The following is a 13,777-nucleotide window of genomic DNA, read 5'->3' on the forward strand; positions in this document are numbered from 1 at the left end:
CTTCTGGACTTGTGTTTTTGACAGAGAGCTGTGCTCGGCTGAAGAGGGTCTTTTGTTCCTCAGCAGCTAGCCGCCTCCAGAGAGGTGCAGCAGGCCACCGGGCCACAGTGTGTGTGTGTGTGTGCGTGTATGTGTGTGTGCGCGCGCATGCGTGTGTGTGTGCGTGCGCCTTCCCTGGCAACAATCACCCTCTCCATACTCACATGCCTGCTCTCGTCAGCCTCCTACCCAGGTCACATGAACGGGGGCCCCCCAGTCAACCTGACCTGCTGAGATCCCTCCTCACATGGGGCCCATTAGAAGCCCACACCTTGGCATGTCATGCTACCTCCCCCGTATGCGTGGTGATAATGCTGATCAGTCATTACAGGAACCTCCTGGCTGCTCGCTCCGACCAACATTCAGCTTTTACTGAGGACATAAAGTTTTTTATAACATCTGTAGATATGAATCTGTCCTTGAGCTCTGGCAGCTCCAGTCCTGCTGCTATCATCAATACTCTTTTTTTTTTTTTAAGTATATTTTTTTGGGCTTTTTTATGCCTTTATTGAAAGTGCAGTAGAGAGAGACAGGAAATGGGGAGGCAGAGAGAGGGGGAATGACATGCAGCAAAGGCCGGGGCCAACTGCAGCGAGGACTGTAGCCTCTACACATGGAGCGCCTGCTTAGACCACTACGCCACACGACGCCCCCTGTCAACATTTCTCTTGTATTAATAATAGATCATGTGACTTGTATGTGAAAAGTTCCTCTCAGCTCTACAGAACATTTTAGCTTCTTTCAGCTCATTGTTTTGGTTTTCTGGTCTGGTAACATTACTGTTTTGATTCACTCTCACCTGTTTTTGTTTGGAGCAGGCAACGTGCTTCAGCCGAGAGAGACGCAGTCCAAAAACCAAATAGCAAAGAAATGGCAGACATTTAGCACTACAGAGCTACCCTAAGCTAACGCCGCTCAGGAGTGGGTAAAGGCCAAAGCAGAGCTCAAAAGAGAGCAAGCTGACATTCATGAGGCGGACAGTAACACAACTCCAAATGAACGATAACGTTTCTCCATATGTGCTAGATGCAGGGCTGCAGTACCAACCGGGGCCCCGGACCTCCTGGGGCTCCGGAAGCTCCAGATTTTCAGTCTACATGATGAGGCAGAATATCAACTACCTATCTACAACCTTGTAGACTTGTCTTGTGTGAAATCTAGTTTTCAGACATGAATTGTTTATTTTGAGCTCATTTGTTGTAAAGTTGTGTTTTATAAAATTGCTTTCACTTTTTCATAGTCGAGGCTACAATCAACAATTATTTCCATTATTAATTATTTTCTGTAATAATGAATTTATTGTTTAGTCTGTAAAATTTCAGAAAGTAGTGGAAAATCACGATCATTATTATCATCATTAACCCAAGTTTATGTCTTCAAACTGTTTTTGTGGTGTGAGCAGTCGTCAGACACACACAGGACATGTTGAGTTTACTATCAGTGAAAACTGGGAAACAAGGAAATATTCACATCTGAGAAGCTGGTGCAGTGGTACAGTCAGTTATTGGTTATTTTATTAGAAAATGACTAAAACTATTAATCACTCACCAATTAATTTCCTTTTAACCAACTAATCAACTTATCAGTCCTGCTCTGGAGTCCTGGTTGGTTTCTGGGTGAACCTGCCATGTTCAGTGGGGGTCAAAAGATTTTTGCCCCAGGGAGCCGTAGGAGATTAATCTGTGTAAATAGGCAACTGTTTTGTAAAAAGTTCACTGTATAAACCTAAATAGTGATAGTATGAAGGTGTTATGTTACAGCTTGTGTTACTGCTCCTACATGACCAGCCACTTATTGTAGGTTATATTCTGATGTATGTCACATTAAAACAGTGTGATTCATATGTGCTCTGAGTACATGTGTAAACTCTTGTGTTGTCTCATGTACTTGTAATGAATCAGCATTGTTGTTGTATATGGAGGGGATGCCAGCAGTAATTCTTCACATGAGAATATCACTATAAATCATGTTTAATTATATAATTATAATTAATGTCCAGTGATAATGAATTCTCATCTGTCAGTCTGTATAAGGATGAATTTTGATGTAACATCATAAACGATAATAAAATGTGATTGATTCAGCATCTCTGCGTTAAATGAGACTCTTCTCTGTGGTATTCCTGCCGGTTCAGGTTTTTCCATCATGAGACTTCTTCAATGTGGAACACAGGATTATCCATTCCCTGGTTGACTCCATTTGTTAACTCATTCCAGGGACCATGGAGTGGGTCCCTGGTGTCTCTGGGGGCCTCTGACTTCAGAGTGTTCCAGGCGTAGTGGTAGGAGAGGAAAAGCAGGCCACTGATGAGCATCAGGACGGAGGCTAAGATGCCCACCCCGATGGCAGAGCCGACCTGCTGCCTGACAGGAGGCACAGGGAGGTGAAACTCAGGAGGGAAGTCTATGGTGCTGTTGTTGAGCACAGAGCTCATGTTCCACACCAGCGGCACCAAGGACAACATCCCTGTGAGCAGATACAGGGTCCCTGCCAGCATGAAGACCAGCCTGATGCTGCTGCGATCCTCCAGAGAGAAGTAGACCATCCTCATGGCCACCGCGCCGCTGACGTTTCCCACCAGGCCACAGACCACCGCCAGCACCATCAGCACCTGAGCCACGGGGATCTCCACTGGGACAAAAGAGTCTGAGATACTGATGCTCCGACAGTTCTCCGTCTCTGGGAGGACTTGGCTGTAGAAACACGCTTTCCAGATACCCACCCAGGCCACGCCCGAAGTGATGACGGATACATCGTCCACGTGCCACAGCCGCCACTCGTTGAGGCTGACCGTGGTCATGGTGAAGATCCACGCCAGGAAACCTGCTACCAGGCCCAGGAACTGCCTGTGAGCTGTGTGGGCCAGATAAATCATCCTGTCCAGTGTGACCACTAACGTCTGAGAGACTGTTCGCTGACTCACACAATGTTGAGTTCATGCAGCTTCTCTGACGTCATCACACCTGATGAAACAAACACAGATATATTCATCTTCTGGTCTCATTATGCCTCTGCGCCGCGTGGATGATATCTCTGTAACGCTTTGATGGAACTTCTTCAATTTTGGCACAGACATTAACTTGGACTCAAGGATGAACTGATTAGATTTTGGTGGTCAGAGGTCAAATGCAAGGTCATGGTGACCTCACATTCTTGTGAATTAAATATATCAGGAATCCTCAGATGGAATTTCATCACTTCTGTCACAGTGTGACCTCACAAAACATCTTTTTTGGCCATAACTCAAATTCATTCACTAATAATGACACAATTTAACTCAAATGTCTATAAGGATAAAATGATGAAGTGATGACATTTGAAATCCAAAAGGTCAAAGGTCAACTTCACTGTGACATCATAATGTTCTGTAAAAACAACTCTGCCCATTATTCAACACTGTAACTCAGGAAGGAGAGACTGTGACCATCAGGTTGGCGGAGGGATACAAACACGAGGTGGTGATATGGCCTCTTTAATTTCTGTTTACTAATTACAGTTCTCTGTATAACTGCTGAGAAACTTTGAATATGAGAGGACAGCTTCAATATGTCGGTGGTGCCTTGTGCCAAAGATCTGGAGAACTGAGGCCTGAAGACAACTGAATTGCTTTGCTCCATGTTCTTATTCCACTGTTATTATCTGTATCATATTTACTGTTTTATACCTGGGAGCTGGGCCAAAAACCTGTTGTAGATATATTATGTCATACTGTAAGTGTGTATATATACCAATAAATCGAGTCCACAGATCACTAACAGGTAACACTGTAAAATGCCCCCCCTCAATAATATCCTGGTCTTCATTCTTTAAAAACAGGGATCACTGATAAAAATGTTTGTCTTTTATGTGCTTTTGTTTGAAAAATGACGATTGGCCACATGCTCAGCTCTTATATCAATACTGATCCAGTAGTATAATGTACCACGTCTTCCATATGCAGTCTGTCCTGAACAGAGCAAGTTATCTGAAATATTTTGTCCATATATACACATATTACTAATAATAATACTCATTATTCACTACTGATACACAAATACTTTTTTTTCTCCTGTAAAGACCATGTATCCACAAACAGGTGACACAAGGAAAAACCAACATAAAGTGCCTTAGTAAGATGTTGTACCACAACCCCACGAGCTGCTAGAACAGCTTCACTGCTCCACATGTGATTTACATCATGTTGATACTCATCAAAACATGCTACAGAACCAACAATGAGACTGTGTGCAATGTGCAGCACCGAGACCATGACTGTTAATATAATCTGATGATAACTGACTGTCACCACAGTTACTCCACTTATTATTCAGGTAAACTCTACATATAATGATGCAGCTGTATTTGTACAAGCATACATTAACAGACACTGAGATTATTTCCATAGAAGAAGAACTTGGACTGTAACAAACAGCATCACAATGAGATGTTTAAGTTCCTCTTTTTTCAAACAATATCAAATTATCCAGGATATAAACGATGTCTACAAATACGGTGAGGAAAATAAATTACTTTTAGAAGTTTTGGAACATACAGAAATGATTTCGGATTAAATTAATTTAGAGAATTAGAATACAGCTCCTCAGTGAAAGTGCGGAGAAACCTTATTTTCTAGTAACTGTAGGTACCATCTGTTCATGCACTGCTGGAGTTAATGATTGTCCATTTAAATCTTTGCAGGTTATGCAGTAAAACAAAACAACCCTCTCTAACATTTTGCCCTTTAACTCACTGTGATGTTTTTTCATCAGACACTGGATCCTTCCACAGATGCTTCATATATCACAGGAGAAAGAGTCTGAGCGACAGTCCACATTTTGCTCCAGTGTGTGAGAGAACACCACCTGATAGTTAAGATACTCCTTGTCATGTCGAATACTTCGACATGACAAGGAGTATCTTAACTATCAGCAGAGAGGAGGGCGGGGTGAGGTTAATGAATGACGATGGACATGAGCCGATCACTGAGAGGAAATCAATCAAACACTGGTGTGTGATTTCAGCAGACTCTTTATTCAACATAAAGGAGCACAGCTGATAAAGTGTTAAGAGTCAGGCTGTAGCTGTAGCAGTGCACAAAGCGTTTCAAACTGTAACATACTCACATGTGCAGAACAAACACCCTCCACCAGGCTTCACCTCGGGGACACTGATTTAATCCTGACAGTCTGAAATTTAGACATTTGATAGACTCAAAGCTCAAGCTGGTCAAAATGCTTTGGAACGATTTCGTTCCATATTTGGTTGCAGAATGATCAACCTGAACAGTTTTTAGTGTTGAAATTATCTAGAGGTCAAGCAACATCTGTGGTAACTATGAAACATCTGCACCGTGAATAACAAAACACAGTGAAGTAATAAGACAAAAATACAGACTTGGTAAACTTACATGTGGCAACATCATTATCTAAACAAGATTCTGTGTCCGTGAATAAAACAGAGCAGCACTGACAGAAACAACATGCAGAGGTGGATTTAAGATCGGACAGTGTTTTCAGTGACATGGAGAACTCCCCAGGCATGTTCAATGTGGATTTGACTGTGGAGTTAAAGTCTGGATGTGAAGTGCTTCTTCTGTTTAGTGAAGTTGAACAAGTGCTCTTTAAAATGACCAGGACATTCACAAGGTTACACTGCTGCACTCACATCCTTCTGTCTTCATCTTGTTTATCGCAGAAGAAAAGTTTCTTTAGTGAGGGAAGCGAGGGCACAGAAATCTTAGTACAAGGCCACTAGTTTATAAATTTTGACAAAAAGGTTTGAGTTGACTGAAATATTTGGCCAGATTTCATAGTTTATCTGAAAAGGGTTAGAGAGTGTGAAATTATTTAAACATAAAACATGATAAATACTCTTAGTTGCTCAGCATGTAACACACATCAGGTAGTGTGGCTGCTCAGATCAGTTGAAGATAAAATACTGTCCCCTCCTGCACAGATTCAAAAGGCTACAATAAATTACTAAAAAAGGAGCCAAAAACACAGAATAAAAACAGCAAAAAATGGCATGAAAGACATTAGATACAGTGGTCTGTTGATGCCAGGAAAAGCAGCATCTGTCACAAAGGAGTTACATATGGATGCTGTCAGTCTGTGGGAGTCCACCTCAGGAGGTGTGAATTGAAAACTGTGAGAAAATGCAACAGTCATTGTTGCAAACAGGCTGTTTGTCTCTGTCTCCCTCTGCTGGACAGTGAGTAATAACCAGTCTGTCTAATCAGAGCTTTGGGCTTCAGAAGGACAGCCTCTGTTCTATTGGCAAACTGTCCATCAGACACTTGAGTTGCTCGTCGCCCAGTTTGATTTTGTCCTCAAGCTTGCGCTGCTCGATGATGAGCGCAGACTTCATCTTGACAAAGTGTTCATAGTCTGTAAGGCTGTCCTCTTGCAGGTAGTTGGCCAGGATGTCATAAACGACACGTTCCCGACGGTCTAGGTTCTCCTTCAGCTCCTTTGCGTCCTCATGCTGTCGGATCAGCAGCTTCCTCTTCTCGACTAGCGTACGCTGAAGAGGAAACAAACATCAGGATTACTGAGGATATGACACATTTTCTTCAAACACCATCACTTAGATTTCTAAGATTTATATCCACTGACCCTCTCCTCAGCTGTAGCATCCTCCTCCAGGCTGTTGAGGGCGTTCTCCACTCTGGCTAGACGGCCTGACAGAGACAGCAGCAGACTCACCACCTTGTCCAGGTCCCCAACGAACATCCTGAACTTGTCCAGCTCGTTGGGTTTGCAGACCTGTTGGACTCGGGCCTCTACCTCGTCTCCCAGGGCGTTGTTGTCCAGGATGTCCTCCTGAAGACTCTCTCTGGCCTCCCGCAACACCTGTAGCTTCTTGCTAAGGCTGTCAATCAACTCTTGCTACATGACAAAAACAAACATTAATTAATACTGTTCTCAAAGGCCTTCAGTCAGGGGTGGGAGGGTCATGATTTGATGATATGAAGACTAAATGTGTGTTCAGTGTCTGGTACCTTCTTGTTGGCCAGATCAATGTCCAGTTCTTCCTCTGAGTCTTCCTCCTTCTGCTCCTGCATGTCCTTCATCTTGATGAGGAGTTCAGCCTTTGGAGCAGATGTGCTGTAATATGTAGAGCTGGTCACCATGGTAACGGCTGCTGCCATATTGTCCTCCTTTTCCCTGAAATACAAAAAACAAAATCATGTTTCCAAACCAAATAAAAAGACCCAGGGTAAACTCTTGTCAAAGGAAACTGGTGAAAGAACCAAACACATTTGTTCTGTGACACACGAGTGATTCAAGACAATTTGTTGATTCACAGTTTTCTCAGACTCAAACAAACAGCTGTCAGGGTCTTCATGCTGGTCATTGTCTGTCATCCAGACATCCTGTGTTGCACGCAGCGGCCTAATACAGTTGTACCTGGCCTTTTCTGCCCGATGTTTGGTCTGTCTGGAGTGACTGAAGCTACTTTTAACAACTATTTCAAATTCTCTGGCAACATGAGGATGTGCAGTTATAAAGGTGTTAGAACTGGCTCATACCGGAGGGATGTGTGCACAGTGTAGCAGCCTATTGTAGCTGGCATATATTTTATCAAATCATAATTTCTATTTTTTTCATATCAGCTGAGCTACTCCACAGCTACTCCATATACCAGCAACTTCAGAAGTATAATCTGTGGTGCAAGTTTTTACCTGGTTGAGAACCAGTGGTCGAATGTATGAACCGGTTTTCTTTGGTCAGACAGATTTTTGTATCTTTACTGGTGTCAGTCAGTTCTCTGTGGCGCTGCTCTGACTGGATATCACTGGCTGCTGTTTTAACATAACATTGTTTCAGGGTAATGTGACAACTAACACAGTAACATCTGTCATATTTTCACCTGCTGTTTTTTGACTTGAAGTTTTACTCTCTGGTAACATCTGTGTAAATGAAACCACACGTGGTACAGAACAGTAAGCCTCACGGACATGTTGAGTGTTTTGGAAGAAAAATACTAAACTGTTTGAGGCCCAGTGGTTTTTTCCAAGCTCATGTATATGAATGACTTTACTCTCATATGTAGAAACTAAACATACTGAGAGTAAATACACACTGTAGAGGTCAAATAAGGAAGAGTAATCAGGTGAACTGTAAAAAAGGTGAATGTTTTTTCAACAGTGCCCTGTGGTTTTATATACAGTAAGTTAGTCCAGCAGATCACAGATATAAGAACAGGCACCTCTCAGGTCATACAGAAGTTAAAGTGAGGCTGACCTTTCCTCAGCAGGCCGGGCAGCTGACTGTTTCGGGGGCACCTTCCTGCGTTGATGAGCTTCTTCCAGCAGCTGCTCCCCCTGAGGGAAGATGCCCTCCATCAAGTCCATGGTGGTCTTCATTTTGCTCTGATCCAGAATATCAGCCAGTGACTTGTCCTTCCCCATGATGTCCCTGGCCAGCTCCTCTCTCTTCTGGTCCTCCTCAGTCAGTCCTGTGGTGACAGCGGTCCTGTCTCTGCTGGGCTCGGGCTCGTCTGTGGGCTGCGGTGGCTGCTGACAGTTGGAGTTGATGTGATCTCTGACAGTGGTCATGTATGTGTCCGTCTGAGAAGCTGGTGGACTGTCGGGCTCTCTCTGCCGAGTGAAGACACAGAAGACAGAGTCCTGCCCTGCACCTCCCAGACTGCTGAGCCTGTTAACACCAGGAGCCTCGGCTTTAATGGCAGAGGAGTCACTGTGCTGCAAAAATGGACTGTTCTCCTTCTCTGTGGCTCCCTCTAAGTGGACGATCTTAATGGGAACTTTCTTCACTGCAGAATTTTGGTTTTCTGTCACATGCTCCATCCTGAAATATCAGAGAAAGAAAAAGAGACAAACTTATAAAATGAAGCTCGGGGAAGTCTCTCTGTGTGAGGAGAAGAAAATCTCCTCAGTTTTGTTCCAGCCATCGATGATTTAAAGTTTCACTGCATGATGGCAACTCAGATTTTTTCCATGCCCAGTGTGCTGGAAGACATGTGGACTCCTCCTACCACTTTGGTTTTGTTAGCTGTAATAATCCTACTGTACAGTCAGAGGTTCACTACAGATGATATCAATTAGTTCTGAATCAGAAAGATGAACAAACAGCTTCATGTTTGGAGCTTCAGACTACATTTTACATTTTCAGCATTTAACTGAATTACGCCGAAACCGCCAGTGGCTTTTATAGCAATTCGGAGAATCCCTCTAATTTACTGTGGCTTGATAGCACTCACATGTTGCATGTTGATTCTACAGAGGCAGTGACTCTCAATAAGCCCTTTTGTACAAGTAGCATAAAGACACGATAAGTAGTGGAGTTACAGTCACTGACTTCTGACTAAACTGGGTGGGAGTTTGCAGTTGCAGCAACACTGTGGAACTCATGAAACAGAACAAAAAAGTTTACCTGCTTGAGTCTTCATCCTGCAGAGAGACTGGAGGCTTGTCGCTGAGTCTTTGTGGGGAAAACTGTGGAGATGGTGAGCGCTGCCTCTCCATACTGGCCAGCCCTGAAGGTCTGTAGGAGGAAGCCGGGGGAGAGGAGGCCAGCTGAGGATTGGATGTTGATAGATGATGTACTGCCCCTTGTCCTTTGTCCACAAGTCCTTTGCCCTGCTCAGAATCTCCCTTTGCAGAGTGGGTGGGGACAAAGGCGGAGTTAGGATCAGTGTTAGGAGAGCAGTGGATGAAGACTTCACTCTGGGAACTGGTGAAGGACTCTTGGGAGTCGACCTCTGGGCATGTAGGAGGGGGAGGCTTCTCCAGCGCAGAGGGCTTCCTCCTCAGTCCAGATGGCAACTCGTTGTGGCTGTGGTCCCCAGGCTGAGGGAGGCCAGACTCCGTGAGACCATGAGAGACAGATGTGGGTCTGTGGTTCATGGTGGCAGGAGCAGCTCTGTGTCTGCTGTCAGGGTTGGCTCCTGTCATGGGCGGAGGGGGTGGCGCTGAGTAATGTTCAAACTCCACCGGCTTTTCTCTCACTTTGCAGTCACCGGGGCTTCTGTCAGAGAACCTGAGGAACACAATAGAAAGCTTTTAATTACACAGCGAGGCAGCACCAACTATCATCTGCAGCTTTATCAAATAATACACTGTGGTGGAGGACGTGTTGGTCTCCAGCAGCCACTGTGATTATGCCAGCATGACAAGACACACGTCTCCCTGGCTTGTGAAGGCCTCCTCCCTGGTAACCGTTCAGCTGGCAGTCTGAAGAGGAATATTTAAGTTCCCACAAAGTCTCCATAGAGGAATAAATAATCCTCCAGTGCAAAGAAGCAAGACCGGATCACTTTTTCCTGATGATTCACATTTACACTTTTAACTCTTTGGTAAAGTCAGACATGGAAGAGGAAGAAAAGGTCAATGTCAGGAGATCACAGCGGTCACTAGAGACCTGACAGTGAACTAGCTGAGCTGAGGTGAAGTGTTTTAACCTTTAGCATAATTTAACATACATCACAGTGGAAAGATGCCATTAACTCAGCCATCTGGGCACTATGGTGAAGGCATACAAACCTACCTACTGCTGTGGTTTCATGCAAACAGATCTCATACACAGTCAATTAGGAGTTCTCAGAGAACATTAACACATAAACCACACAGCTTTAATTTAAGTCAACATTATATTGATTCTTCAGTCACATGACACAGTACAGAGACGTGTGGACAGACAGAGGCCACGACTCAAACCTCCCAGTCTGAATTCTTACAAGCTCTGACAAGTTACCCAAAGAACAACTGCTGTTGAAGCTTACACCCTCCCCTCTGGAAACAGTGTGAGAAAGTTACCTCGCACAAACGTGAAACATGATGCCAGTGATATCTGGTAGTTATATTACTGTGATGTAGGTGTTCAACCAATGACACGTTTATGTCAGAAAACACGACACACTCTCAAGAAAATAACTTATCTGTGATTGTATAATAAAGAATTTCTTAAACATTTTTGTCCGTCTAAGGTGCCCAAACATTATCTCTGATCCTTTCGGTGTGTATACACTAATACACTATTTTCTTTGTGAAATAAGAGACAAGAAAGCATTCAGGATGTTTCCAACTTTACAAATGTTGTCGCTCTCGTTAGCAGCTGTGGAAACGTATAGGATTTTTAGGAATATAATAGATTTAAAACCAAATACGTAATAAGATATTGTACCAACTCACCCTATGTGAAGTCTTACTGCTGTCATTTCCAGAGAACAGAGGTAAAAGCGAGTCTGTCTGTCTGTCTGATGACTCTCTGACAGGAGCCACCTGTTGGAGTCTTTTTACACCTGTATCAATAACACTATCAGGGTGGAGCACGCCTCACTTAGCTCATCTCTCAGACTTCTGAATGACAATAACATCCTCTGCACTGTTGTAATGCAAACGTGACATATGGTGCGGCTCCTACATGAGGGATACTCTACACCCTTCAATGAGTTTCACCAGTGGGAGTTTAGATAATGCACAAAGACTCCTGAATAACTGGTTACAAACCATGAATTCATCTTGACTATGTCACCTTACATAGTTTAAGAATCACCCTATGTAATCTGAGACAATCTGACCAACATGTTAAAGTATTAAACATCTGAATTCTACTTTTACAAACCTGGCATTAAGATTAAAATACACACAATACATAGATCAAGTAAACACATTACTGCATAAACATCCACTTCAAAGCATTTGCAATGAAGGGATATTCCAGCAATTTAGGTTTTCCTTTAAGTAGGGGGACAAAGGCTGAAGCTGAGATATCCCATAATGAATCGCAATATTAGTATATAGTATAGTATATTTCATTAGAGCCTCTCTGTGTGGTAACTACCCACTTCTTTCACCTCCAGTTTGAAACACTTGATTTCAGTTTAAAATTTTCTTTTTGTCTCAAGCCCAAAATGAGTTCACCCTGATGATGTCATCAAGGTTATTTTTTTCCTCTAGAGCCATAGAAGACATTATGCGACATCTGGAGTGGTACTCTCCATGTCAAGTAAGGTAAACTTGGTGGAATGTTTGTTTGATTTCAGCGTAATTGGATGCTGTTGGTGGAAAAATATAAAATAATTGCTGTGCTTCATTTCTAAATAAAGGTAGAAACAAAAGAGGTGAACAGACAACTGGAGGTCATATGGGATCATCAAAGGATCAAATTAAATCATCAGTGTTAGCTGTAAACATTTCACCCTTCCCATAAAACAAACAGTCAGCAAGCAAGTAGGTTTAATCCACTGTCACCAAACCACTTCATGTACACAGGCAGCTTCATAGTCTTGAGGTTTGTTATTTAAACCTTCTTCCAGTCTTATACATAATTCAAATCAGGGTTAATATTTCCACACTTTTCCCCACTGAAGTTATTGTAGATGTGAGTCTGTATTTAGCTAGCTATGCCCACCTACTCTGTAGCCTGCATCTAATTGTTGAAAGCACAAAAGAGTTTTCTATAATTATTTTTTCCCTGAAACACAGAGGCTAAACAAGAGTCTACATCCATGCTAGCAGCTCTGTGAGACTGCACTTAGACACAGCTTTCAGCTAAATGGTCATTTCAGCATGCTAGCATGGTCATCATGAAAGTGCTAACATGGTGTGGGCGCTAGATGAAAAGTTATTACAATTCATCCTAAGGGGGACGTGACTGTGGGCACCAAATTCCATGGTAATCTATTTAGTAGTTGTCGAGACATTTCACTAAAGACCACATGGCAATCTCATGGTGGTGCGAGAGGAAATGGAATCATGAAATTCAACTGGATTCATCCTCTGAGGACCAAGAGAGTGCGTGCGAAATTTCATACCAATCCATCCCATAGTTGTTGAGGTGTCTCTGTCTGGACCAAAGTGGTGGAACCAACCAACTGAATGACATCGCCACCCATGGAGCCACTGCCACTAGCATGGCTAAAAATCTAATTATGCAAAGCACCAGATCTTATTGATGATAATTTCATGCCTTAGACCGGCCCCCTGAACTCCTGTCCCCATTACATTCCAATAGAGGGCTGAAGAAACACTTCCTCACTGTCACAGACATGCCTCGCCTACACCAGTAAGCCTCCACTGAACGACACAAAGCGCAGCAAGAGAGACAGCTTATGTTGTCACAGCTGCGCCAGGGCAGTGCCACTGGTATGCCTTGACAGATCACAAAGACTTCACTGTTCCTCTACAATCTCATTGCCATCTTTCACTGATAAAGCTCACGAGCAAAAACACTAAGATATCACGAAAAATATGCTGATAGAATGACACAGGTGCAAGATCAAAATAATACAACTGTCAAACTGTACATTATAGTAAAGCAAAACCTCAAATGCAAAAACACTGATATTCTTGCATTTATATACAGTATTATATAACTGAGACATGAAGTAGCCCCACTTCCACAGACGCTGGTTCACTAGCAGGTCACAAATGAAAATGAAATGTACTCACCCTGTAGCAGTGTCGAGCAGCTCAGCAGGTTTTCTCTCAGTCTGTGAAAACTCGGTCTCAGACTTTCTTGCAGGAACTGGAATCTTCTGTAAATAAAGTTGAACAAACACACAGACTGTAAAGTTAATAATCCAGAGAAAAGAAGTTTCCAGTGATCCCAATAGCAGAGTTCTTTCTTTAATTATTCTAACAAACTCATGTTGCAGCTTTGCAGCTTTTCACTTGTGAAAGGCGTCAGCAGGTTGGTGCCCCTCTCTCTTCCTTAAGATGAGGGTGTGTCATTATGAACAAACATGGATTAATATTTGACTTGGTTTTTTCCTTTGTTCCTTTCACTTCAGT

General features: G+C 43.1%; 2 protein-coding genes across 2 annotated transcripts in view; both read right to left on the reverse strand.

The window, feature by feature from the left end:
* Nucleotides 1–1,452: 1,452 nt before the first annotated feature.
* Nucleotides 1,453–4,816, reverse strand: LOC111231858 (claudin-34-like). The gene is made up of 2 exons (XM_022759117.1): nt 4,769–4,816; nt 1,453–3,002 (listed from the first exon to the last, which is right to left on the reverse strand). Exon 2 carries the CDS (start codon nt 2,912–2,914, stop codon nt 2,183–2,185), a length of 732 nt encoding a protein of 243 aa, XP_022614838.1. The 5' UTR covers nt 2,915–3,002; nt 4,769–4,816; the 3' UTR covers nt 1,453–2,182.
* A 212-nt stretch (nt 4,817–5,028) lies between these two features.
* The window catches only part of shroom2 (shroom family member 2), a 34,870-nt gene continuing 26,121 nt past the window's right edge, over nt 5,029–13,777 (reverse strand). The window contains exons 6-11 of the mRNA XM_022759103.1: nt 13,436–13,521; nt 9,417–10,022; nt 8,265–8,831; nt 7,019–7,184; nt 6,633–6,905; nt 5,029–6,540 (exon numbers count right to left, since the gene is read on the reverse strand). Of these exons, the coding sequence (XP_022614824.1) occupies nt 6,268–6,540; nt 6,633–6,905; nt 7,019–7,184; nt 8,265–8,831; nt 9,417–10,022; nt 13,436–13,521 (1,971 nt within the window). The 3' untranslated portion in view covers nt 5,029–6,267. The remainder of the gene's footprint in view (nt 6,541–6,632; nt 6,906–7,018; nt 7,185–8,264; nt 8,832–9,416; nt 10,023–13,435; nt 13,522–13,777) is intronic.

This window comes from Seriola dumerili, unplaced genomic scaffold, assembly GCF_002260705.1.
Source record: "Seriola dumerili isolate Sdu_G_001 unplaced genomic scaffold, Sdu_1.0 BDQW01000319.1, whole genome shotgun sequence".
Lineage (NCBI taxonomy): Eukaryota > Metazoa > Chordata > Actinopteri > Carangiformes > Carangidae > Seriola > Seriola dumerili.

Bases quoted from the DNA above. Each gene is read 5' to 3' on its own strand.
- LOC111231858 (XM_022759117.1), bottom strand. From the start codon at position 2,914: ATGATTTATCTGGCCCACACAGCTCACAGGCAGTTCCTGGGCCTGGTA.